Source organism: Lipotes vexillifer, unplaced genomic scaffold (genome assembly GCF_000442215.2).
Source record: "Lipotes vexillifer unplaced genomic scaffold, Lipotes_vexillifer_v1.1 scaffold150, whole genome shotgun sequence".
NCBI classification, from domain to species: domain Eukaryota; kingdom Metazoa; phylum Chordata; class Mammalia; order Artiodactyla; family Lipotidae; genus Lipotes; species Lipotes vexillifer.
This window is the reverse complement of record NW_006792921.1, coordinates 3213532-3237790: the sequence shown is the minus strand read 5'-3', so window position 1 is coordinate 3237790 and position 24259 is coordinate 3213532. Positions and strand designations below refer to the sequence as shown.

Sequence of the window (24259 nt, the reverse complement as noted above, 5' to 3'; positions counted from 1 at the left end):
CCGGACGCGCAGGCTCAGTGGCCATGGCTCACGGGCCCAGCCGCTCCGCGGCATGTGGGATCTTCCCAGACCGGGGCACGAACCCATGTCCCCTGCATCGGCAGGCGGACTCTCAACCACTGCGCCACCAGGGAAGCCCTGTGGTTTAAATTTAAGTACCAATCTGCATGGACTTAAAATCATTTGCTTCTTTCTTTAGCCTGTGCTTTTAGTTTAACCAGTTCTTGATGCTAGACCTTGTGCTTTGATCAGTCTCCTTTTTCACCTTAACTCCTAACTGACCTCTCATCAGAATTTGTGCATTTTTCTTTGGCGGGGGGGGGCAACTTGGCCTAGTGGAATGAGCGTAATATTGAAAATTAGAGGACCCTAGTTTTGAGCCATTTGGCTCAACTGTGTACACTTACTTATTTTCCGTTAACTGTTATGTATTTTTTAAATGGAGGTTATAAGACTCTAGTCTTCAATTTTCTCTACATAACTGCATTAATGATTTGTAAAATTCATTATATTGAAGTTAATAGCATCTCATTGAAATACTCTGATCTTTTGGAGTATGTGAGAATCAGAATGCCACCAATTAAAAAATTTTCTTTGGTATTCTAATTAATTTACTTATTTAATTTAAACGTACAGTGGTTGCAAATACTAAACCATCATCTTTCTCCAGAACTCTTTTCATCTTGCAAAACTGGCACTCTGTACCCATTAAACAGTAGCTCCCTATTTCCCTCTTCCCCTCTCCCCCAGAAAGCCCATCTACTTTCTGTCTGTATGAATTTGACTACTCTGGGTACCTCATGCAGCACTTGTCTTTTGGGGACTGGCCTATTTCACTTAGCACAGTGTCCTCAAGTTTCATCCATATTGTAGCATGTGTTAGAATTTCTTTCCTTTTTTTTTTTTAAATTAATTTACTTTTGCTGTGTTGGGTCTTCGTTTCTGTGCAAGGGCTTTCTCTAGTTGTGGCAAGCGGGGGCCACTCTTCATCGCCGTGCGTGGGCCTCTGACTATTGTGGCGGAGCACAGGCTCCAGATGCGCAGGCTTAGTAGTTGTGGCTCACGGGCCTAGTTGCTCCGCGGCATTTGGGATCCTCCCAGACCAGGGCTCGAACCTGTGTCCCCTGCATTAGCAGGTAGACTCTTAACCACTGCGCCACCAGGGAAGCCCCTTTCTTTCCTTTTTAAGGCTGAATAGTACTCCATTGTACTTCTGCACCGTTTTACATTCCCACCAACAACACACAGGGGTTCTAATTTCTCACATTCTCGCCATTGCTTGTTATATTTCTGTTTTGTTTTAGAGTTGCCATCCTAACAGATGTGAAGTTTTCTTTGGTATTCTTACAGAATAGATCCTGGTTCAGGTACACTGAGCCAGACTTGGAACTGACAAGTTGACTTGTATTCAGCATCCTGAACAAAATGAAGCTGCTGGCTGTGAGTAGTCAGGAGGTGGTTTGTATTAAGAGGTGAGGAGGGAGAAGGCTGTCGTGTCATCTGTGATAGGATGATGTATATGGCCTATTCTTTACTTTCAGGGGAAAAAAAAGGTAGGGCAAGAAACATTCCTTTCTGCCATGATTCATTCTCATGAAACCAGGTGAAGAGTTCTCATACCACTTACATCGTCAACATTCAGTAGTTGCCTTTACCACGTATTTGGTCTCACAGCATTCAGTAAAGGTTTTGTTCTGTAGGTTTTAGTACTTGAAGTTGACCACAAATATAATAATTTTTTATTACTTCCTATAGGATTGTTTCTCTACTCAATAAGGAAGTAGTGAGATCTAAACTCTGTATAAACAGTAATGTGTCCTTGATCCTCATGCAGATCTGATAATTACCCTTGCTTAATATGATATCATGCAACATAGAAGTGGTGGCAAAAGGGTACTGAATAACTAAGGAGCTGGAAAGAATGGCAGAGTGGACTACGGCTGGCTTACATTTGGAAGTGTCACCTCTTCAACTGTGCCTGCCCCACAGTTCCAGAGTCCAGATTCTCAAGGGATTCCCCAGTGGGTTCTGGAGACGATAATTCCCAGTTAGCTGAGTGTAGCTTGTTAGCACAGCCTTCATAATCTTTAGTTTCTTGCTATCCTGAGTTTACTCTTGATTTGCTGCCAGGTTATCACCTGGCCTTTTGCTTATTCCTCCTTATTGTCTACCCTCCCTTCTTTGTCAGCCATCACTTCTTTTACCTTCCCCCAAAGTTATAACAGAACTCATGTGAACAATCAGTGCTCAATAAAATAGAGGGCGGATGATCATCATGTTTCTTCTCAAGCAAACTGGAGGTGGAGGGGAACCCCAGAGGTTTGTGGAATATGGCAGTGATTGGATGACTCAGTTTGGTTTATTAGCCTTTGCTATACTTTGCGATTGTTAATGCTGAATGCAAGGAATGTATAGAAAATGTACAGGGAAGTATCTGACTCCTATCACAGAAAAATGTTGCAAATTATGCAACTCGTAAAGAAAGTAAAATAGAAGGACGTAAAGGCTGCAAGCTGTTTAATACCAGATTTCTTATTTGGCTTTTAAAAATGATTTTTTTTTTAAGCTGAAAGATACATTATCTGCAAGATGGAGTTTTAAAAATTATATTCTCCCAAGACATCGTTAACTTTCTCCTTGGGCTCCAGATATGTAGCTTTTAGGAGGCTAGAGTTTCATAGCAAATCCAATGTTATGTACCATCTTGATCTGGGGTTGATGTCAGAGAATTGGTTTTTAAAGTGATTTTCAAAATAAAAGCAAACCATTTCATTCTCTGATTAACCCCACCCTTTAAAAACCCCACTCTGATGGCTTCTTTTCTGCGTTGGTCCTTCTCAAACCAGCCCAGCTCCATGCGGAACATTCTGTTGCTCTTTAAGCATAAGCAGGTCTATTGTGATATTTATCTGAATTCAAACAAGGCTAATTAAAAGAGCTGCTGACAGTTGTTGTGATCTGACTTTGACTGCAGCTTGATGGTCATTATGGGTAAATAATGAACCAGGTCTGCAAATGTAGCAGCTGCCAACTTGGGATAGAAGAATGGCTATTGCTTCCAATTTAAGGATCTATCGACCACTTCCCTTCTCCCTGCAGATCTTCTGCAGAAAACTAATGTTTTCTGCTGCTGTGTATTGTGGTTTCAGCTGTTTCAGATAGAGCCTATAATTTCCTTCTTTAATATTTAACTTAGGACATTATTAGCTTTCAGAGTTAACAACTTCTCTGTTTTGAAGTTCAGCTTTGTCCTTGTGTGTGCTATAAGCTGACCAGCTGTAGTTTATTTGTATGCATTTAATTTGTATTATGTGGGAAACAGCTAGCCTGAAAGAGCAAGGTGCAGCTTTATGAAGATGTTTCAAAATCCTATGTAGATGGGTGTTTTGTTTGTTTTGTTTTGTTTTTAAAGAGATAGATGCATGTCCGTTGCTTCTGTTTTCTTATAGATGGACACCTTTTGCCAAACCTCAGATTTGGGTTTTGTTCACTGCATCAATGACTTATGAAATATTTTGATACAAAGCTTTATTTGTCAGTTCAGAGGAACTGCAGTGACTTTCATTAAAATGCAGTACTGAATATATTGTCACTGCATCATGAACTTTTCCTTATGCTATTAGCAAGTAGGAACAGGTGCATTAAAGGTAAGAGAAGAACACATTGCATTCATAGATTAATATACTCCCTTGCAGATTTCCCACACTTATAAAATAGAGCGTCTGGATTTAAAAGTCACATACTAGAATTTAACACCAGCTAGTACTTAACAACACATCCCTAGCATTTGTTCACCTGCCATGGAAAAGGCTATCTGCCTTTGTAAAGGCTAAGGATACAGTGGTGCTTTGTGTATAATGTAGCAGAGCTTCGAGATCTTGCTGGGAGGAAATAATCCCAAACATGCCCCCAAAAGAAAAGTCTTATTTTGAAAAATAATGATGAAAAATTGATTATTTCTCCATGTATTTGTGTCTATGTTTATTTCAGGAAAAAACTAACTAAACTTTGTTTATCTGGCTCCAGAATAGTGCAGTGAACCTTTTTGCTTTTCCGTTTCCAGCTTGGATAATGCCAGAAATAGTGTTAACAAGGGGTTATGTTATGCTGGCTTATGTTAAACCAGATCACCCCCTAACATGTGCAGAGCCATTCATCTGTGTCACCAAAACCCAAGAGAACATCTGACATGGACTCTGAAACAGAAACAGTGATCACTTACAAATCAAACATGGCACGCTCTAAACTGATTGTGCACGGCCATCTTTTCTAGAAAGGACAACTAATTGAACATGATAAAGTGTAAAGTTAATTAACACCCTTAAATTTGTTGATTACTTTCACAAGATTATATTGTTCGTTGAGTAGCAGCTTTCTGTCCCAGCTGTCGCCTTTTTCAGCGAATGTCGCTGGTAAACAATAGAGACACCATAACAAGTCGTAAATGGTCCCTGTGACAGCAGCCCCTTGTGAGGCTGCATCTGTAGAAAATGATTAGAACAATTGCATTTTAAAGATGGCTCACATTGCAGCCCAAGTCCCATTGGCCCTCTTCTTGATCTCTTGATGGCAGACTGGTTAAAACATTTAAGTTCTTTTGAGTAAATTAAGTGATTTACTACGTTTTGCTATATATCAATGAGAGTGCTTTGGTGGCAGGATTTTTACAGTATCAAAGACAAATCTAACTCGATTGTACTTTTTAGATTTCCATCGCTTCCTTCTCTGGATTTGAATACTTCTTTCAAGAGTCATACAATCGAAAATGATCTCCTTATTTGTGACTTATAAATGGGTATTCTAAGTTACCTGCACTTGCATAATAGTTTTTCTATCAAAACCCTTGGTTCAGCTTCTCAGTAAGGCTAAATTCTATATTTCAGTTCTTTGCTGCTGCTAGGCTAAAGTCTTCGACATGTTCAAGCTGAGTAGATCCACTTTTTGTTATATTTAAGTTTTTTATAACACCAGGGTAATAACTGTGTAAAATATCTTTCCAATGTATTCTTTCATTTGAGCTTCAAATTAAGTATGGCAGGTGTTTTTATATCACCATTTTCAGATGGAGCAAGCTAGATTGAGAGGTGTTGTAACTGGTCCAGGTGGTGTGACCTTCACTCCAGGTCACAACTCAGATCACAAGTTCATTTTTTAAGTCTTCATGATAATGTCTCCATACATGTGCACTTATGCTCATGCATGTTTATTCAGCAGTAAGTGAAAATGCCATTATCACATGTGGAGAATCATGCTGCTCCAAAGTTGAGCTTTTTTGATAAGCTAGAAAACATTGGCCTACTATTCTTGGTCACTTTATTGATCATTGATTTCTTCTCTGCCTACCTCCTAAAAAGACAATGAATGTTTATCAGACACATGCTGGATGCTAAGATTCAAACAGCTCATGCCTATAAGGATCTTATCAAGACACCAGAAAAATCATTGATTAGTATCAGTGCTTTATTAGAGATATCACTGGGAATGTTATAAGAATAGAAGAAGGGGGTCATGGTCATGCACTGCTTCTCAGAGTTGACCTGAGTTGAGTCTTGAAAGATAAGCAGGAGTCAGGCAAAGAAGAAAGGGAAGGGAATTTCTTACGACGGAATAGCCCAGGAAAGGCATGGATGCATGAAAAGTCATTGCGCGTGACAGCCACTGTAAATGGTTTCCAGTATGCATTGCATAGTGGGTTTTGTTGCAGGGGGTAGATGAGGAAACCAGAGAAGTGGTTGGAGTTCATTGAGAAGAATATTAAAAATGAAATTATCAGAAACCATTTAAGGAGAGAGAAGAGAAAGTTATTGCTTCCTGCAACGCAAGAAAAGGGGGGAAGATACAGTGAATTATGTAGGTCTCTTTTTTGCCGAAACATAAACATTTAAGTACTTCAGAAAAAATAACTTAATGGAAAAAATAGAAACTGTGAGACTATATAGAAATGGTGAGGAATAATGAATAATGTCTTCAGCTGCTGGTCACATTCATGTTAATGCATAACTTAAGACTTAAGCCTGTTTTGGTTCTTCTGTCAAAAATGCCAAAGATTAGGATAAACATAAATATTAGAATGAGGTTATTAATATTGACTTATATTACAGGTACAAGGCTAAGATTAGCCAGAAAATGATGTAAAGTGGGAACTGAGTTTTAGCTCAGTTTAACTTGAAAAAATTATCACTGCTTTTGATGTAAAAATATGAAGAATATTGTCCATTACTTCATTTACTGTCGCCTGCATAAAGTTCCAAATAATATTTTAAGCATGTAATTTAGTTCAAGGATAAGTTATGTTTTCGTTGAGACTGCTTTATTTCTCTCCCAAATAGGGTTTGCCAGAAAACTGAGATCTGTATTTGAAATTCATTGTGAAATCTTATGGTTTCATTTTGGTATTTGTTCTTAATTCTGATTTTCAGTTTTCTGTTTGTTTTGTTCCAGTAAGCAAACTCAAATCTGTTGTAAAGAGAGGTAGGGTATTATGTACATTTAGATAACAGGCAGAACTCAGTGTCTGTATAAACAGACAAAATTATTTGCTCAGTTCATGTTACTTGAAACTGCTCTGAACACAATTTACAAGTGGATTCATAATACCTGTATTCTTATCAAGGTTTTCACAAACCTACCGACAGTTAACAGTAAGACCATTACTCTCTGAGAACAATTTCTTATTGGCTTCTTCACCCTTTCTCTTTCTGAGAATCGTTATTCTTTTGATGATAGAGGTTGAAAAATGGAAGGAAAGGGGGAATCGGGATATGGCGGAGATTGTCCTCATCCACCTGACACTTAGTATATGACGCTACCTTTTGGCATTTACTTCTGAGTATGTGTCTCTTTTTCCTAATTATATGTTAGACTTTTTGAGGGCAAAGACTATGTTTTATACCTATCATGACCTTACATTTTGGACTTTCTGGAATAGTTGTATTTCAGATAGTCTCCTAATACCAGAAAACAGGTCCTAATTTTTGATTTAGAAAATATGCTTATTCCCTGAATGATTGTACCTAGCACAGAGTTCTAGCAAGTTGTTAAAGGCACTGAATAGATACTTGCTGCTGATATTTTCTTCTTTGAACCTCCTTACAACTATGTGTATACCTCTCCTATAGCATGCATTAACAGTCTTTTATTTTATTTTATTTATTTACTTTTTGCGGTACGCGGGCCTCTCACCGTTGTGCCCTCTCGCGTTGCGGAGCACAGGCTCCGGACGCGCAGGCCCAGCGGCCATGGCTCACGGGCACAGGGGCTCCGCGGCATGTGGGATCTTCCCGGACCGGGGCACGAACCGGTGTCCCCTGCATTGGCAGGCGGACTCCCAACCACTGCGCCACCAGGGAAGCCCAACAGTCTTTTATTATTCATCATATTTGTGTGTTTTCCTTATCTCTTTTCCCATCTCCATACACACACACCCACACACTGCCACCACCACAAACACTAGTTGTCAGACTCCTTGAGGGCAAGGACTGTTTCTTTGTCATTCTCAGGGTTGAGAACCACTGAGGAATGGATTTCGAATGGTCACATTTTTTATGTCAACTATTAGTAGGAGTGGCAGGAAAGAAAGATGGTTTAGATAATGGAGGCTCCCTGTGATACCTTTTCTATAAAGGGGAGGAGAGACTTAGAGACTTGGATTAGATTTAAAGTGCTTCTCTACTGTAAGGTTGATTGAAATCAAACTGCTGGGCTTCCCTGGTGGCGCAGTGGTTGAGAGTCCGCCTGCCAATGCAGGGGACACGGGTTCGTGCCCCGTTCCGGGAGGATCCCACATGCCGCGGAGCGGCTGGGCCCGTGAGCCGTGGCTGCTGAGCCTGCGCGTCCGGAGCCTGTGCTCCGCAATGGGAGAGGCCACAACAGTGAGAGGCCCTCATATCGCAAAAACAAAAAAGGCAACCAGAAGTCTTTAGGCTTGTCAGATTTAATTACCGTCGTTACGTGAGAAAATTCATTTTCTATCTCTTCTCTAATCTGGAACTTTTTATATATTATTTGCATAAAATGAAACATGCTTCAGTTTTGTGTATTAATATGATGTGGGAAAGTATATGTATGTGAACGTGAGAATCCCAAATTACAGAATTTCAAAAGCTTAAAAGTAACTCAGTGATAATCTTGTCTAATCACCTCACTTTATAGGTGAAAAAACTTGCTAGAATGACAAATGCTTTGTTCGTGTCTCTAGGACAGCAGCTCTCGCACATACTGCAGTCACTCATTTCCTTGCTCTTCCCTTCACCATTGCTTCCTCTTCTCTCTTGGAATACGTACTGTATTTACTGAGCATCTCCTATGTACCAGACACTGGGGATATGGGGTGAATAAGCCAGAGTCGCTGCTCTCATGGAGCTAATTTTCATGTAGGGAATACAGATCAGAAACAAAGAGAGGTGTTAATATAAACAGGTGGTAATCAATGCTGTGAATAAGATTAAATCAGGAAAAGGGGATAGAGAGTGGTAGGATGCCGTTTTAGATTGTTAGGTTCAGGGGTCAGGGACGGCCTCTCTAAAGAGGTGAATTTTGAGAAGAAACCTGAATGAAATAAAGGAAACAAGTCATAAATATCTAGGAAAAGAACATTCCAGGCAGAAGGAATAGCAAGTGCAAGGCTTTGAGATGGGAACTTACTTGACCTGTTTCAGGAACAGCAAGGAGGCCAGGGTGGCTGGAAAGCAGAGAGCAATGAAGAGAATGGTATGAAATGAGATAGGAGAGGTAGCCAAGGGCCACATCACGTACCACTTTGTAGGACTTTGGATTTTATATGAGAGTGATGGGACACTTGGAGTCTGGAGAGTAGGGAAGGAACATGAACTAGATTTATACAGTTGACCCTTGAACAACAGGAGATGTACTTATATGCAGATTTTTTCAATAGTAAATATTACTGTACTACACAATCCATGGTTGGTTGAATCTGCAGCTGCAGAGGGCTGACCATAAATAGACTCAGATTTTCACCTGTGCCGGGGGGTCAGTGCCCCTCACCCCTACATTGTTCAAGGGTCAGCTGTATTTTAAAAGGATTCCTCTGGCTGCTGTATGGAGAATAGACTTTGGAGGCAAGAGCTAAAGGGAGATCAGGTAGGAGGCTATTGCAGTAATTCAGGTGAGAGATGGTGATGGCTCAGCCCCGGTGGTAGTGATGGCTAAGGAGAGAAGGGGCTGGATCACAGATGTGTAACTTAAGGATCAGGGACATATGTTATTCATCTATAACCCTAGGGCTTACCATGGGCTTGATTCTTAGTAGATTAACTTTGCTGAATGAATAAAACCAAACAAATGCAGCATTCTTGTCATTTTCCCATGCTGTGATGCTTTTGAAAGGTTTTACAAGAGGTCTTCACTGTAATCTTAATATCACTGGCTATGGACCACTTTAGTATTTCTCTTTTTTTTAGGATTTATTTATTTATTTTTGGCTGCATTGGGTCTTCACTGCTGCGCTCAGGCTTTCTCTAGTTGTGTTGAGCGGGGGCTACTCTTTGTTGTGGTGCACGGGCTTCTCATTACAGTGGCTTCTCTTGTTTCGGAGCATGGATTCTAGACACGCGAGCTTAAGTAGTTATGGCTCGCAAGCTCAGTAGATGTGGCTCGCGGGCTCTAGAGCGCAGGCTCACTAGTTGTGGTGCATGGGCTTAGTTGCTCCGCGGCATGTGGGATCCTCCCGGACCAGGGCTAGAACCCATGTCCCCTGCATTGGCAGGCAGATTCTTAACCACTGCGCCACCAGGGAAGTCCCGTATTTCTTAATCTGGACCAGCCTGCTTCCATTATTGATAGGATTAGCTCAAGCCAGCCAGTGTATAGCCAGAGAGGCTAAAATTATCCTGGAAAAGACAGTGGCTTAGGTAACCAAATAGGAAAGGACTCAAGTCATTTATATAGGTGAGGATAAAACTCCCACTTTGCAGATTCAGGTTATAAAGTATTAAGGCCTTACATTTAAATAGCATTTTATATTTTACAGCATCATATATTCACAGCCACTCTATGAAGAAGTTATTAATGCTTTTCCTATTTTATACACTGAAACTCAGAGAAGTTATGGAATTTGTTTATAATAACAAATAACATAGCCATCACATCCCAAAACCAGATATTTCATCTCCAGATCCTTTACTGTTTGTTCCATGCTCATAAATTAATTTACTGAACAACTATTTATTGAATGTATCACGCACTGTGACAGATAAGGGAATGCTGACATAAACATGACCCAGTGCTCACCTTGTGAGTGCTTTATGGTGTCACGGAGGAATTGGGTAAGAAAGTCATAGATTTTAATTTAATAAGGTGTATAAATGCTGTAATAAAATTAAGCACAGGACATATTTTGGTTTTGTATGTACAATTACTAAAATATAAGGTAAAATAAATACTTCTTCCAATATTCTTTCAGCTGCCTAATTATATATTCTGTATTTTCCTATTTTGGGGAGTGGACCTGAATTAAAAATGCATGGCAGTGTAATTTATGGTTTCTTATTCATAGACATCAAAATATTTATATACAATGTCTTCTGAAATCCATGAGATGTCTTACACAGCTTTAGCATTCTAGCTTTCTGTATGTTATTTCAAAGCTCAAAATGGTTGCATTTATTTTGGGATAACTTAGTTCTTAATTTTGCCTTTGCAATGGGACTAACCTTGATAGTGTCATATGGTTGAATATGCATGGAAAGTTAGAATTTGGTCCCAGGGAATTACCCAGTTTAGTCAGACCCTTACATTTGAATGTAGATTATGATAAAGCTGGAAATAATTACACCACCATAATGAGAGGAGGAAGGAGTGGAAATACCACAGACTTCTGAATTTAAAAATGAATTATTCTTTTGTGGTCTTCTCTTAAGTAACTTATTTCTTCTTTTTGAAGTACATGTTTGAACACATGAGAAAGTACACCTGTCAAAAGATTAACCAGCTGAGAACCATTGTCAGCATTCATTTTCCTTTAATAAATGACTCTCTGAAGCTATTTAGCAGCCTGTAATCTCGATCCAAAGCTATTGACCTATGATGGATAGTGCTGGATTTGTTTGTAAGCTTTCACTTATATCTTCTACATAATTTCTCCAGGTCAGAGCAACAGGATTTACAGTGAGGTTCGTTAGGTGGTTCAAATTAAAATGGCCATAGAAATTGAGCAAAAATAATTGTAAAACATTAATGATCCCACCATCTTGGTGAAGTAAATTAGAAACTAACGAAATGACAGTCACTTAAACTTCACCATTATCAGGATGTTCAAATGACACAGATGAGTTAATTAAAAGCATTTCTTAAATTGGGTTTTTGTACATAATCAGTTCCACAGTGTCTGAAAATATTGTGAAATAATGTAATTTAACCATATATAAGCATCTCAGGCTTTCATAACATGTGGGCACTTCCTCTGCCAGCACTGTTTGGCTCACATAATGCTGACTTCTTTTGCTTTTAATAATCAGTTAAAAATAGCATGAACTGTAGAATAGAAAGGCTACTTGGTTTGGCGGTAGCAAAATAGTCACAATTTGAATGAAATAAGGATCTCCTCATTCGGCTTTTTATGTATTAAAAACTGTGTATTTCATTGAATAAATTAAATTCAAAAGTAGGCCATTACTTGCAGCTGTGTATATTAGAATGGCCAGGTTTGATACATAGTACAATTATGGTTTCTTTTTTTTTAATAAATTTATTTATTTATTTTTGGTTGTGTTGGGTCTTAGTTTCTACATGAGGGCTTTCCCTGGTTGCGGCGAGCGGGGGCCACTCTTCATCGCAGTGCGCGGGCCTCTTACTATCGCGGCCTCTCTTGTTGCGGAGCACAGGCTCCAGATGCGCAGGCTCAGTAGTTGTGGCTCACGGGCCCAGCTGCTCCGCGGCATGTGGGATCTTCCCAGACCGGGGCTCGAACCCGTGTCCCCTGCATTGGCAGGCAGATTCTCAACCACTGCACCACCAGGGAAGCCCCAATTATGGTTTCTTTATTCCTAGATGTACTATAAATAAGTTGTAAAGGCAAAAATTGTACTAATATAGCTCTTCCACACACTTACCTGGTTGTGAACAACAAGACCTAACTTGAAAATTATGAATGAAGACTTCCCTAATGCTAAAAGTAGTAATAATGCTGTCGGTTTTATTTTATAGTTAATGAAAATTTAGACGAGTGAAGTTACCCCCCACTTGCTTTTTAAGACAAGTCTAGGCCATATTTCCTGTGCCAAAGTAGAAGCTGCTTCTCCAGTTATTTCCATTAGTGAACATACATCAAATCTTTGCTAAGGAGTGGCCAAACCAATGTTAAAGTTTATTTCTTCTTCCTGACATATCACTAAGAATGAATTGCCCAAAAGGTGTACAGGCATACCTCATTTTATTGCTCTTCACAAATACTGGGTTTTTCCATTATATTGTATATAGAATGGATAAACAACAAGGTCCTACTGTATAGCACAGGGAACTATATTCAATATCCTGTGATAAACCATGCTGGAAAAGAATTTTAAAAAGAAAGTATATATGTATAACTGAATCACTTTGCTGTACAGCGGAAATTCACATGACATTGTAAATCAGCTATACTTCAATAATTTATTTTAAAGAGACAAATATTGTGGTCACCTTGAGGTGTCAGATGATGCTTAGCATTTTTAGCAGTAAAGAATTTTTAAATTAAGGTGTGTACATTGTTTTTATAGGCATAATGCTATTGCCCATGTAATAGACTACAGTATTCATGTGACTCTCACCTTATTGTAATATTCACCTTATGGGGGTGGTCTGGAACTGACCCCACAAAATCTTCAAGCTATGTGTGCCTGTATAGCAGGAGGGAAAAGAAAAATCAAATAATATTAGAAAGTGCACATCAGAGTAATCAGTCTAGCTAAGCAACTGTTTTCTTTACCTTAAAGAACCTTTCTTTCTTTTCTTTTTTTTTTTTTTTTGCGGTACGCGGGCCTCTCACTGTTGTGGCCTCTCCCGTGGCGGAGCACAGGCTCCGGACGCGCAGGCTCAGCAGCCACGGCTCACGGGCCCAGCCGCTCCGCGGCATGTGGGATCTTCCCGGACCGGGGCACGAACCCGTGTCCCCTGCATCGGCAGGCGGACTCTCAACCACTGCGCCAACAGGGAAGTCCTACCTTAAAGAATCTTTATCTACAAAGAATCTTTCCATCTGAAATGCCTACTTGTTTATGGGAGAAAGAGACCAGTCTCTGTCTTTGTAGATCTCATCTGTACATAGTGTGCAGAGAGCGAGCGAGCGAGCCAGAGACCCCAGATCCAGACTTGGGCAGCTGACCCCTCTGGCTGCTCCCATGCTGGTCAGGGCACAGGTCATCTTTTTAATATACTTTCTATTACTGAGTAGGTTTCTCAGGAGAATAAGAGATGCATGGGAATAATAAAATTCACATTTTAAATCCCCATGGTACTCCACGATCGTGCCAAAATATTTGAGATGCATGCAGAGTTTGACTGAATCTGTATGTCCCCTTTGGCTTATAAGTAACCTGCATGATACTTGACAATTAAAATATTCCAAGAGAGGCTTATGCCTGACCTAAGTATAACTTGGAGGCAAGGTGTTTTCATTTGGTTTGAGGATTTTCTCTAATCTTATAAAATACTTAAACACTTGCAGAAATGTATCCCTCTTCTTCTATCCCTTTACCCCCCAAACTATTCAGGTGTGGGAGCTGCTCGGTCTGGCAACCTCACGTTTATGGTGGGAGGAGTCGAAGAAGAATTTGCTGCTGCCCAAGAGCTTCTGGGGTGCATGGGCTCCAATGTGGTGCATTGTGGAGCCGTCGGGACTGGGCAGGTAACGTTTGCACAGCAGTGACACTGACTTGATGATGTAGAATCACCTAATGTTCATCTTTCTTTCCTGACCACAATTTGATTCCTCCTTACTCTGTTCATTCTGTGGATTCTTTGTTTGTTCAGATTTTCTAAAATTAATTTGGAATGAGTTAGTTTTCCGTCATTCCTGTTGGAAGTAAGCAGAGATAAACCAATAATTTAAAAAGACATCAAAAGTTCCATCGTTTCAGACTTGGACATATTTATCCCAGTGACCACAGAAATTATCCTTAAAACGGCTTCTATATGAAGTGCTCGTGTTATCTGATTTGCTGTTATCTTCCCTCTAATTTTGTGATTGCTCGCCACAGCTCTGTTTGTAGTACTGTCGTGTAGAGGTAACCTGTGCACTTTAATCTTTTTCTTAAAAAAACAGATCATTTTCATTAAGAAATGTGTTATATCGATTCTCTAATCAGGTAGAGGTGAATGACTACAATGAACTCTGAAATCAAACTGGTTGTCCCCCTCCCACCCAACACACACACTATCACTCACTCCACTTCATGCTTTGTCCTGGTCACTGGTACCAGCTTTATCTTATTCAGGACTTTGGTATGGTCTTAGATATATCTGTTGTCTCCATTCCCTGGTCCAGTCAGTCTCCAGGTTCTATTGATTTTTGCTTCAGTGGCTCTCATTGTTGGCTACCTTGTTCATTCCACGCATTACCTGGTTCAGTCTTTCATTATCTCACACCTTGTTTACTGCTCACAGGGCCTAGTAGATCTCTGGATACCAGGTTTACCACTTTGCCAACATTGTAACCAAAACCAACTCCATCAAGATGCTTGTATCATCATAGGTTTCCCAGTTCAGACATTTTGCATAGATCCCTATTTCGTACCACGTCAAACTTGGACACTAGCTTCCGTAGCTCTTGACCCAGTCTTAACTATCAAACTTCTCCTTATTCCTTAAAACCACTTCACATGAGTCCATTTTCTTACTGTTCTCAGGAATATCTCATGCCCTTGCATATTTATTTTTTTCCCTGCTCTCCTTCTTTCCCTCTCTTGCCTATTTTAAATCCTGCCTGGCCTTCTGAGAGATGGTTTCAGGTTCTGCTTCCTCTCTGCACCTGCCCTCAGTGATCTGGTTTCTCTGAACTCCTACTGTCTCTGTCTTACAATTTCTACCATACAGTTTACCACTTAGTTGTGTTTGCTTGTTCATTGCCTTTTCATTTGGTGTGTTACTCCTGTTTCCCCAGTTAGAATGTCAGCCTCATTCCTGAAGGAGCAGTTGTGCCACATCAGTCAGTATTCCCTGTTGTGCTTGCGCCCATAGGAGTAGCTCAGTCGCCACACTGCAGAGCTCTTCCCTAGGGGAAGAGGACCCCCTCCCAGTCTGCTCTGGGATCTTGTGTTAGGCTCAGAGGGAGGCTTGCAGCACCAAATGCCTTTCCTCCTTTGAAAGAATCAACAGATGAATGCTCTTACTTTTAGAAACGTGGAATAGGGTGAAGAAATCTTCCTGTGAGTTATAGCTTAAAAATAAGATATTTAATATGTACTCAATTTATTTTCAGGCTGCGAAGATCTGCAACAACTTGCTGTTAGCAATTAGTATGATTGGAACTGCTGAAGCTATGAATCTGGGAATCAGGTTTGTTGAATAGTACATTTTCATATACTAACAGTTTTTATGAGCTTTCCGTTTTGATTTTCTGATGTTGAAAACAAATGTTCATGAGAGATAAATCAGTTGATCCAGGAACATTGTGAAAGTATTTCGTTATTGAACTTTAATAGACTTTGCTTATTGGATGACCAATAGGACCCTGGAGAGCATGAATGCTCTCTGCCATAAGCCATAAAATGTATTGTGCTTTATATTTGAAGTTACATTATCCTTTTTATATGGGAGCTCCATTTCTTCTATTATGTCGAAATTCAAGAGACACTTTTACTATAAAATTTAAACAAACTCTGGCAGTGTAGGACAAATTTGTATAAAATACTGTTTTAATGTATAGTGAATTCAGGTGTTATGCTACCATGTGACTGGTTTTATGTATCTATTTTAAATGTAGTCCCCAAAATCTACACTAAAAGGGTTCTTGGTTGTTTATTCTCAGGATAAACTGGATGGCATTCATAAAGCTGCAACTCGTATGCATAACTCTTTTCATTTTAACTTCCCTAGGGTTCTGTTACTTTACATTAAGGATATATCTTTTCATTGAAATAAAATGGCATTCATACTTTGCTGAAAGTGATTCAGGAATTCAGTTTTTCCTACGATGGTGATCATCCTTTAGAATGCTTAAGGTTAATGTCTTAATTTTAGCCTTTAATCTTTTGGGTTAGGAATGCTACATATGATTAATCACCTAATTAATTTTTGGGGTGTTTTGCATTTCATGAATATAATAAATACACATTTCTTCCTTTAGAAAATGCTTAATGAGAAAGATGCTTTTACTGAGGTGTTTTCTTCACATGTCCCCAAACTGCTTGCCAAATATATCACAAATCAGAGTAGTGTTTCATACCATAGCTTTTGATGAAAGCAATAAAAAGAGCCAAAGTGCTTGAGATATTTTTTAAAACACAGTAATGGATTCACATTTCCTCTTAATTACCATATCAAGATGCTGTTGTTTTATTGAATTGCCCTTGTCTCAGATGTTAAACTGTCTTGACCTATTAAGTTGTCATGTTGTAATTGAGACAAAAGAGGAATTTGCTTTGCATCAGCGCTAATTGGTTTATCAATATCCTGTACCATTTACATTTTAAAATTGAATGTAAGATGGTAAAAGGCATATTTGTACAAAGCCTTAATAAAACTGGTGGTATATAAGAAGCTGTTCAGAGTGTTATGTCTGTATTGTAGCCAGTTTAGGCTATGGGTCACTTATCATAATTGAAAAACTGGTTACTAGTAACTTGTTTTTATGTTCATCCTCTAGATTAATTTTATGGAGGAGGAAAATGTAAATTTCTGGAACGAAAATTGCATACAAAATTAATTGGTGTTGACAGTAGGATTAGAGCATTAGGATGCATTTGCATCTTTAGAATTTTATTTTCATTTTTCTGGATATAAATGAGTATATAATAAAAAAAAGTAAAAGCCTAGGTTATACTGTACTGAAATTTCCCTCTCTTTTTGCCAGTTTATTTTATATTCTGCTGCTTACTTTAAACGTCACTGGACCAGAATGTTCCTTAGGCATCCTCTAGCATTCCTCAAATAATTTTCCTAGCAAAAGTCTTATTAGATGATCATTCTAAAATGAAGTTTTTGTACAATAAGTGCTTATGGAAGTCTAACTCCAAAAGCCAGCTAATAAAGAATAGTATGAAAATCAGTTGAATCAAATGAATAAAATGTATACAATGAAATGTATACATTGGCTACTAGAGTAAGTTTATTATCAAAGAGAAAAGAAAGTGATAAAAATCCAAACAGCAATATTAAGAGCAGAAGCAATAAATAGATTTTCCCTTATTGTTGGCCTTGATCCACCATGACAAAAACAATATTTAGAAATATGAAACTTTCAATGTTGAATTTTTCCAAAACTCTATTACTGTTACTGATGTATATGTGTGTAAATGAAATATTTACACACACACACACACATACACACATGTCTGAACACAAAGCAGGAACTCATTGTTTTTACTTAACTGTTACGATAATTTGTAAGTTTATGGTGCTCTACATTGTACTAATGAATTGCTTATTTTCATGACATTAGGATTTTATCGGTTTATCTTACAGAGATTCTCAGTGGTTTGAAAGTCCTAAAAATGATTGCTTCTGCTATTGTCTTTTCTCCATGGTTTACAGACATGGTTGAAAATGACAGGAATGTTCTCTAATGGAGTATAGAGAGCGGCCACGATTTATTGAGCATTGCAAGGTGAAAGAGAAAATTGGCATCGGCAAGCATAAATTCCCAAGTAGTAAATTCCCACAAAGTAGTATAGCATCAAAGTGGTTCAGCCACATTTATATTCTGTTCACTCTGAAGTAAAAATTTTTTTAGAGAATTAATGTCAACATTTACCAATTGAGTTACCTATTCCCATGAAGTGATCGTTTCTGATTAATTTCATTCTCATAAGTCAGTGTCTTTTCTTGAACACTGACGTTTCCCTTTTTTAAATAGGAGAATAAAACCTTATAGTTTTAAACTGTTGACCCTGTGATCTTTTACAATGAGTGTTTGTGGATGTTAGTGAGATTTTTAAATGCTATAAAAACGTAAAGCATAAAAAATATTGATATACAACATACTAGGAAATTCTTTTTTACTAGAGCTTTCTGCCTTCTAATTGGGATCTATTTAGGAATTCAGAACATAGTTTTATGGTACTGAAAGGGCCTTACTTGCGTTAGAGAGGTTTTATTCCCGTGCACCACATAAGAATGACATTGGTAATGTGAGTTTTGTTTTTTTGTTTTCATTTTTGTTCTGCCGGAAATTATGTTTTTTGTTTGGTTTGCTTTTTTTTTCAATATGGGTAGTATAACAAGTTATTTGCATTGCCAACAGGGCCCAGGCCCCTCTAGCAACAGCCATATTGTCTCCTTCCACCAAAAGAAGCTTAAAACAGTCAAACTTCTGGAAGGCCGTTCAAGATGAGAACTCTCCCACAAGCATAATTTTAGCTTCCTGGTTACTTCCCTAAGAAGGTGTTGCCATTTCATTTAGGTGATGACTGAAACCTCTTAGTTGTATACCCTGATAGATATAACATATGGCAAAAGGTTTATAATAAAGGTTTGGCCAAATTTCTTATTAAACTGATAGGATGCCATCATGTTGGCTGATTAAGTGACTACCCATATGACCCAGTGAGACTCAGGGCAGTGAGTGTGGGTGTCTGTTGATGACCACATCCCAGCTCTGCCACAGACTTAAGCTTTTCTCATCTGTAAAATGACAAAAATAATAGTATCTATCCACAGTAGCAGTAGTATCCGTTGTGAAGAGTAAATTAAGTCATCCATGTAAATCTTTTAAAACAGTGCCTGATACATAGTAGGTGCTCAATACATGGTAGTTATTGACGTGATGGTGGTGGTGGTTTGTATTTGAATTGAATTGTACGTTAATGTTTTTTTCTTTATAACACTTCTCACTGGCTAGCATTATATATTTATTTGTTTGTTGATTGTCTGTCTTCCCAACTAGAATACAGGCTCTATGAGCTTTGTCTGCTCACCACTGTATCTTTTTTTTTTTTATAAATTTATTTATTTATTTTTGGCTGCATTGGGTCTTCGTTGCTGCATGCGGGCTTTCTCTAGTTGCAGAGAATGGGGGCTACTCTTCGTGGAGGTGTTCAGGCTTCTCACTGTGATGGCTTCTCATGTTGCGGAGCACAGGCTCTAGGTGTGCGGGCTTTAATAGTTGTGGCACGTGGGCTCAGTAGTTGTGGCTCGCGGACTCTAGAGCGCAGACTCAGTAGTTGCGGCGCATGGGCTTAGTTGCTCCTTGGCATGTGGGATCTTCCCGCACCAGGTCTCGAACCCATGTCCCCTGCATTGGCAGGCGGATCCTTAACCACTGTGCCACCAGGGAAGTCCCTCACCACTTTATCTTAAGAACATCGCTGGCATGTAGTAGGCACTCAGTGAAGATTTGTCAGACGAATGAGGTGGGGGTCGGGGGGGCTCTTCCTCTGCCTCAGGTAAATGTAACTGGGCAGGTGTCTTAACTGGCCCACTCCTGGAGGGCAGGCACAGCCTCTTCTTAGATGGCAGGTCTGCGTAAACATTGGTGAATAACGGAATGAGTGATTTAAGTTGACATAGTCTTAGATGTCTCATTTCCAGATCGGTTCCTGTGATACAGACTTCTCAGTTTAGGGACACAGTTTGCTTTGTTCTTACAGAAAACCAGACAGTATAGATACTTACAGAGACTATAAGGTGAACAAACTTTTTTGGCCCTTAAAAGCCTTGGTTACAGTGAGGGCAAACACTTGGCTTCTCTTTAATTTTTCTTATAGTTTATGCATCATTTTTACTTCTCCCAAAAGTTCATTTTAAAATTCTTGTGTTTTAAAGGTGAGTAGATTTGACACAGTGACGTTTATTTGAGTTGCGTTATATATGCGGTCAGAGCAATGAATTCATTCTGTTTATATCAGAGAACATTCCAGCAATTGTAAAGCCACATGCATGCATGCGCACACTCTCGAACCACATCCAGTGGCAAGTTATTATGGGGACTGACAGACTGTCATCCTTTTGATGGCTTGAGCTGTATATCTCCTGAACAGCAATGGGGCTCTTATGCAGAAAGTATCATATGTTCCCAGCCAATTTACAGGGAAACAGCAATAACATTTTATCATGGTTGAGAGCCCAGTAGCTGCTTCCTATTAAACTTGCCCTTTCAGATACCTGTCTTGGATTAATTTGTTGATTTCAAATGAAACTCAGTCTTCTCCCGTGAAGCATGACGTTCTAGGATAGACTCCCTGAATGACAATTACTGTGTATTCTAGCTGGTTTCAGACCATTACAAGCCTTGGGCACAGTGGAAGACAGAGGACTTCAGTAACTGATTTTAATATCATGTCTAATTTTAACTGTCAGTTATATATATGCCAGTGAAAGAATCCTCAGAAAGATGAAATGCAAAACACTTCTAACTTGCTCTTTTTAATGATACACTTTGCTGTTGGGGGGTTGGGGAGGACTGGAGAGGGAGTAGCCATCTCCTAAAGAGAATCAGCATGGTGGGGAAGCATCAGATTTGAAAAGTGAGCACATAACAACTGCCACCTCATTTTTGTGTGTGCCCCTCAGGATGCTTCTAAATAGTAATATGTTCACCAAAAAGGGTTCCATAAATCAGCGCCAGTATTTTTCCTTGAACATTCAAGAAAAATGAAATGTAGCGTTTTACAAAGGATAATAAGCTTTGCTCCCATTTTGGTGAGTATTATAGACAGAGTATGAATTTCTTTAGCAATAAAGAGTGTTGTGAGTCTAACCTGGTAGGTTATAAGGAGGGGCAGTATCTCTGCTGCTTTGAATGTAATGAGCCATTTTAAAAGAAAATCTAAATTAGGAAGCCTGAATTATATTCCAATGGAAGGTAAAGACACTGTTTTGGAGTCTTTAAAAATATCCCCTGCTCATAGAGCACATTAGACATATACATTCTTGCATATTTGTGCTTAGACAATATATTTGCAGTTATAGCAAATTAACTAGTTGTTCATTTGTGATTTTACTTTTCACAATTTTTGCCTAAGTGCATTGGCTTTATCTTTTCCTAAGTCATCTGTTACCATAGCATCCTGATAGCCTAATTATATTTGAAAGGGGAAAGGAAGCATCAGTAGCAAATTATACATGTAACAAACTTGGATCTTTATAAAGGAATGAATGAAACCATCAGGTTTCTTTCCAGCAGTGTACAATTGAACAGAATGTATGACAGCTGATTTAGATGGAATCTTTATCTGTTATAATCTTTAGTAAAAACCGCTCATTATTAACACGGGCTACCATGTGAGTTCATCTTCATGGCATGCCATATAGTATTCCTTGAACCACAGCTGCTCCTTGAAAGCCTGACTACATAACAGTTGTATTACGTGGTAAGTCCGTACACGTCCTGGCTATTAGCCCTAGACCCTGCTCGAGCATTGGAAAAAGGTTTTACTGGTCATTCTATTCTGATCTGGAAATAGACAGACAATTTTGAACACACAAGTACTAAGCAGCACCCCAAAATGCACAGTTCATTTAATATTTACATGTGTCTCTGTTTAATCTTTTTTTTTTTTTTTTTATTCTGGAAGGGATTGGTTTTAAGAAAAAGCAGAAAGTTTTATTTGAAACTTGATTCAAAGATACGTAGCAAAACTGTGCTTCCCAGGCTGCACTAAGATACTTGGAATAAAGTAATAGAGCATTTTAATTCTACTTTTTTTCTGGGTCCACATTGAACAGCCGTTTATGCCATCAGCTCAGTGATAGAACAAATGATGTTTCCGCTTGGGCAAGCTTTGTTTTATCAGGATCAGTAACCTTATCAGCAGTTGACCCAGAACTATAATGCATGTCTCTGAATAGATAGCATATGTCACAGCTCTGTGCAGACTTGCTTCATAAGCAAGAATGTCTAATGAAGATTTAATAAATAAGGAAAAGTTTACAGCAAGAAATGTCTTCTTTTATAACTATAACTTCCCTTAAGCTCATTTTACTGCTTGTGGCTCATCTCTTGCATTTATTCTCTCATAAGAGCTAAAGGAATAAACATACATATAAATGCATCCACATGGACTCCCATGATACATAATTTAACTGTCAATATTTCTTTCTGAAATACATCACTTGTGAGTAAAGACTGTAGAATTTAGATGATCATCTTGGCTTAAGGTTCTTATGCGACACATAAATGCAATAATGTCCAAAAGACTAGAAAACCCATGTGTGTGATAAACCAACAATACTTTTATGCAGTCGTATGTTATTTCTTAAAAGCAGGGTAGTGCAGAAGGTTTTCTCTCAGTGCAGAATGTCCTGGCTCAGAAGCGTTTAATCACTAGCTTTTAATACCCTATAATTTAAGATTGGATTCTTCACTCTCGTCAGTCTGCTTAGATATTTGAAGACAGATCATAAATGGAGAGAGAAGATGGAGCATCCTCACACGTAAATAATCACACGTGACTTGTACATTTTGACATTTAACACTTCTTTTCTTTGACCTTCTTTGACAGGTTAGGGCTTGACCCAAAACTCTTGGCTAAAATCCTAAATATGAGCTCAGGACGATGTTGGTCAAGTGACACCTATAATCCTGTACCTGGGGTGATGGATGGAGTTCCGTCGGCTAATAACTATCAGGGTGGATTCGGAGCAACACTCATGGCTAAGGTATGGTAAATGCAGAGACCACCCAAGAGAGCGGCGGGGATGTTTAGTGGTTTCATTCTTCTTCCCTCCCCACCTCACCCCACCCCCACTTCTCCCCTCTCGTAACAAAGCATACGTCTATCCTAGAGGGCAAGATTACTAAAATAGTGACCCAGTCACTGGAAATTATTGAAAACTTAGCGTGGATAAAAACCTTTTTATCTTTTTTTTTTTTTTTTTTTTTTTTTTTTTTTTCCTTGCGTTATGCGGGCCTCTCACTGTTGCGGCCTCTCCCATCTGCGGAGCACAGGCTCCGGACGCGCAGGGTCAGCGGCCATGGCTCACGGGCCCCGCCGCTCCGCGGCATGGGGGATGTTTCCGAAACGGGGCACGAACCCGCGTCTCCTGCATCGGCAGGCGGACTCTCAAGCACTGCGCCACCAGGGAAGCCCAAAACCTTTTTATCTTGTTCATTTTTAATCCTGGCCTTTCAGATGAGAAGAATAGGCTGGGATTTTTCTTTGGTGCTTGGGTTTGTTTGTAATGTGAGCCGGTAACATGTTGTTCTTCATCATAAATTTACATTAATTCACCAAGCCCTTAGAATGGAAGCAGTAATAAGCATTTTCCGACGGTTAATAATATAACCACATTGGATATACATATCACAAAAGAAGAGAGGACCTTTCGCGTGATGCTAGATTTCTAAATACATCTTCCTACTTTAAGAATATATATATTTACGTATAAAGTCATTTGAAAAGCAAATTGTTGGCCTCCTCTCATTTGTGATCTCAACGTTAGAAAATACTTTTTAGACAAACAGACTTGCAGATTTTGGGGCAGAGCTTATTCCCTACCCCGCTCCCCGTACCCCTGCCATTTACTTTTTGACGGAGGTAATAATATGTACGGCTGTGTGCCGCTCTCAGCTTACTCTCCTTCGTTTCCCAGCTTGTTTCATCCATTCGCCTTCTCGGCTGTGCCGTGAATTCACCCACGTGCCCTCTCTACCACTCCCAGTACCTTGGCTGAACCTTGTTTAGGCTCTGCCACATCCGCCCTTAGCTGGTCTCCTTGCCTTTCCTTCTCATCCTCTCCAGCTCATCTTCTGTGGGAAAGGGTGCACCTCGTAAAATGTAAAACCCTGATTATGTCATCTCTCCTGTTAAGTCTCTTTCATGTTACTTTCCAGTTACTTGCGATTAAAGTCCATCTCTGCACATTGTCTCAAAGGCCTTTGCTCTCCTCACCAGCTCATTTCTGCCTTCCCACCCCCCTCCTTTGCTTCAGCCACGCCGAACTCGTTTGGCCTCTTGTTCCCTCTCCCTGGCAGCCCTCGACGCCTGCTCTTCCCTCAGCCTGCCTCTTCCTTCCTTGCCCCTCCAGCCGGACCCCTGGCGCGTTGTTGGCTCACTTTAAATATTTATTGGATGAAGCAGTGTTTGAAACTATGTTTCTTATTTTGTAGTTTTCTTTCTCCTCGTGTTTCATTTAAGAAAATATTTACTTTTATGCCAATCTGTACCTT

General features: G+C 39.4%; 1 protein-coding gene across 1 annotated transcript in view; it reads left to right on the top strand.

Annotated features, from left to right (window-relative positions):
• HIBADH (3-hydroxyisobutyrate dehydrogenase) overlaps positions 1–24259 on the top strand; it is a 108946-nt gene that overhangs the window by 80316 nt on the left and 4371 nt on the right. Inside the window, exons 5-7 of the mRNA XM_007466086.1 lie at positions 13707–13840; positions 15413–15489; positions 22593–22749. Coding sequence (XP_007466148.1) covers positions 13707–13840; positions 15413–15489; positions 22593–22749 — 368 coding nt within the window. The remainder of the gene's footprint in view (positions 1–13706; positions 13841–15412; positions 15490–22592; positions 22750–24259) is intronic.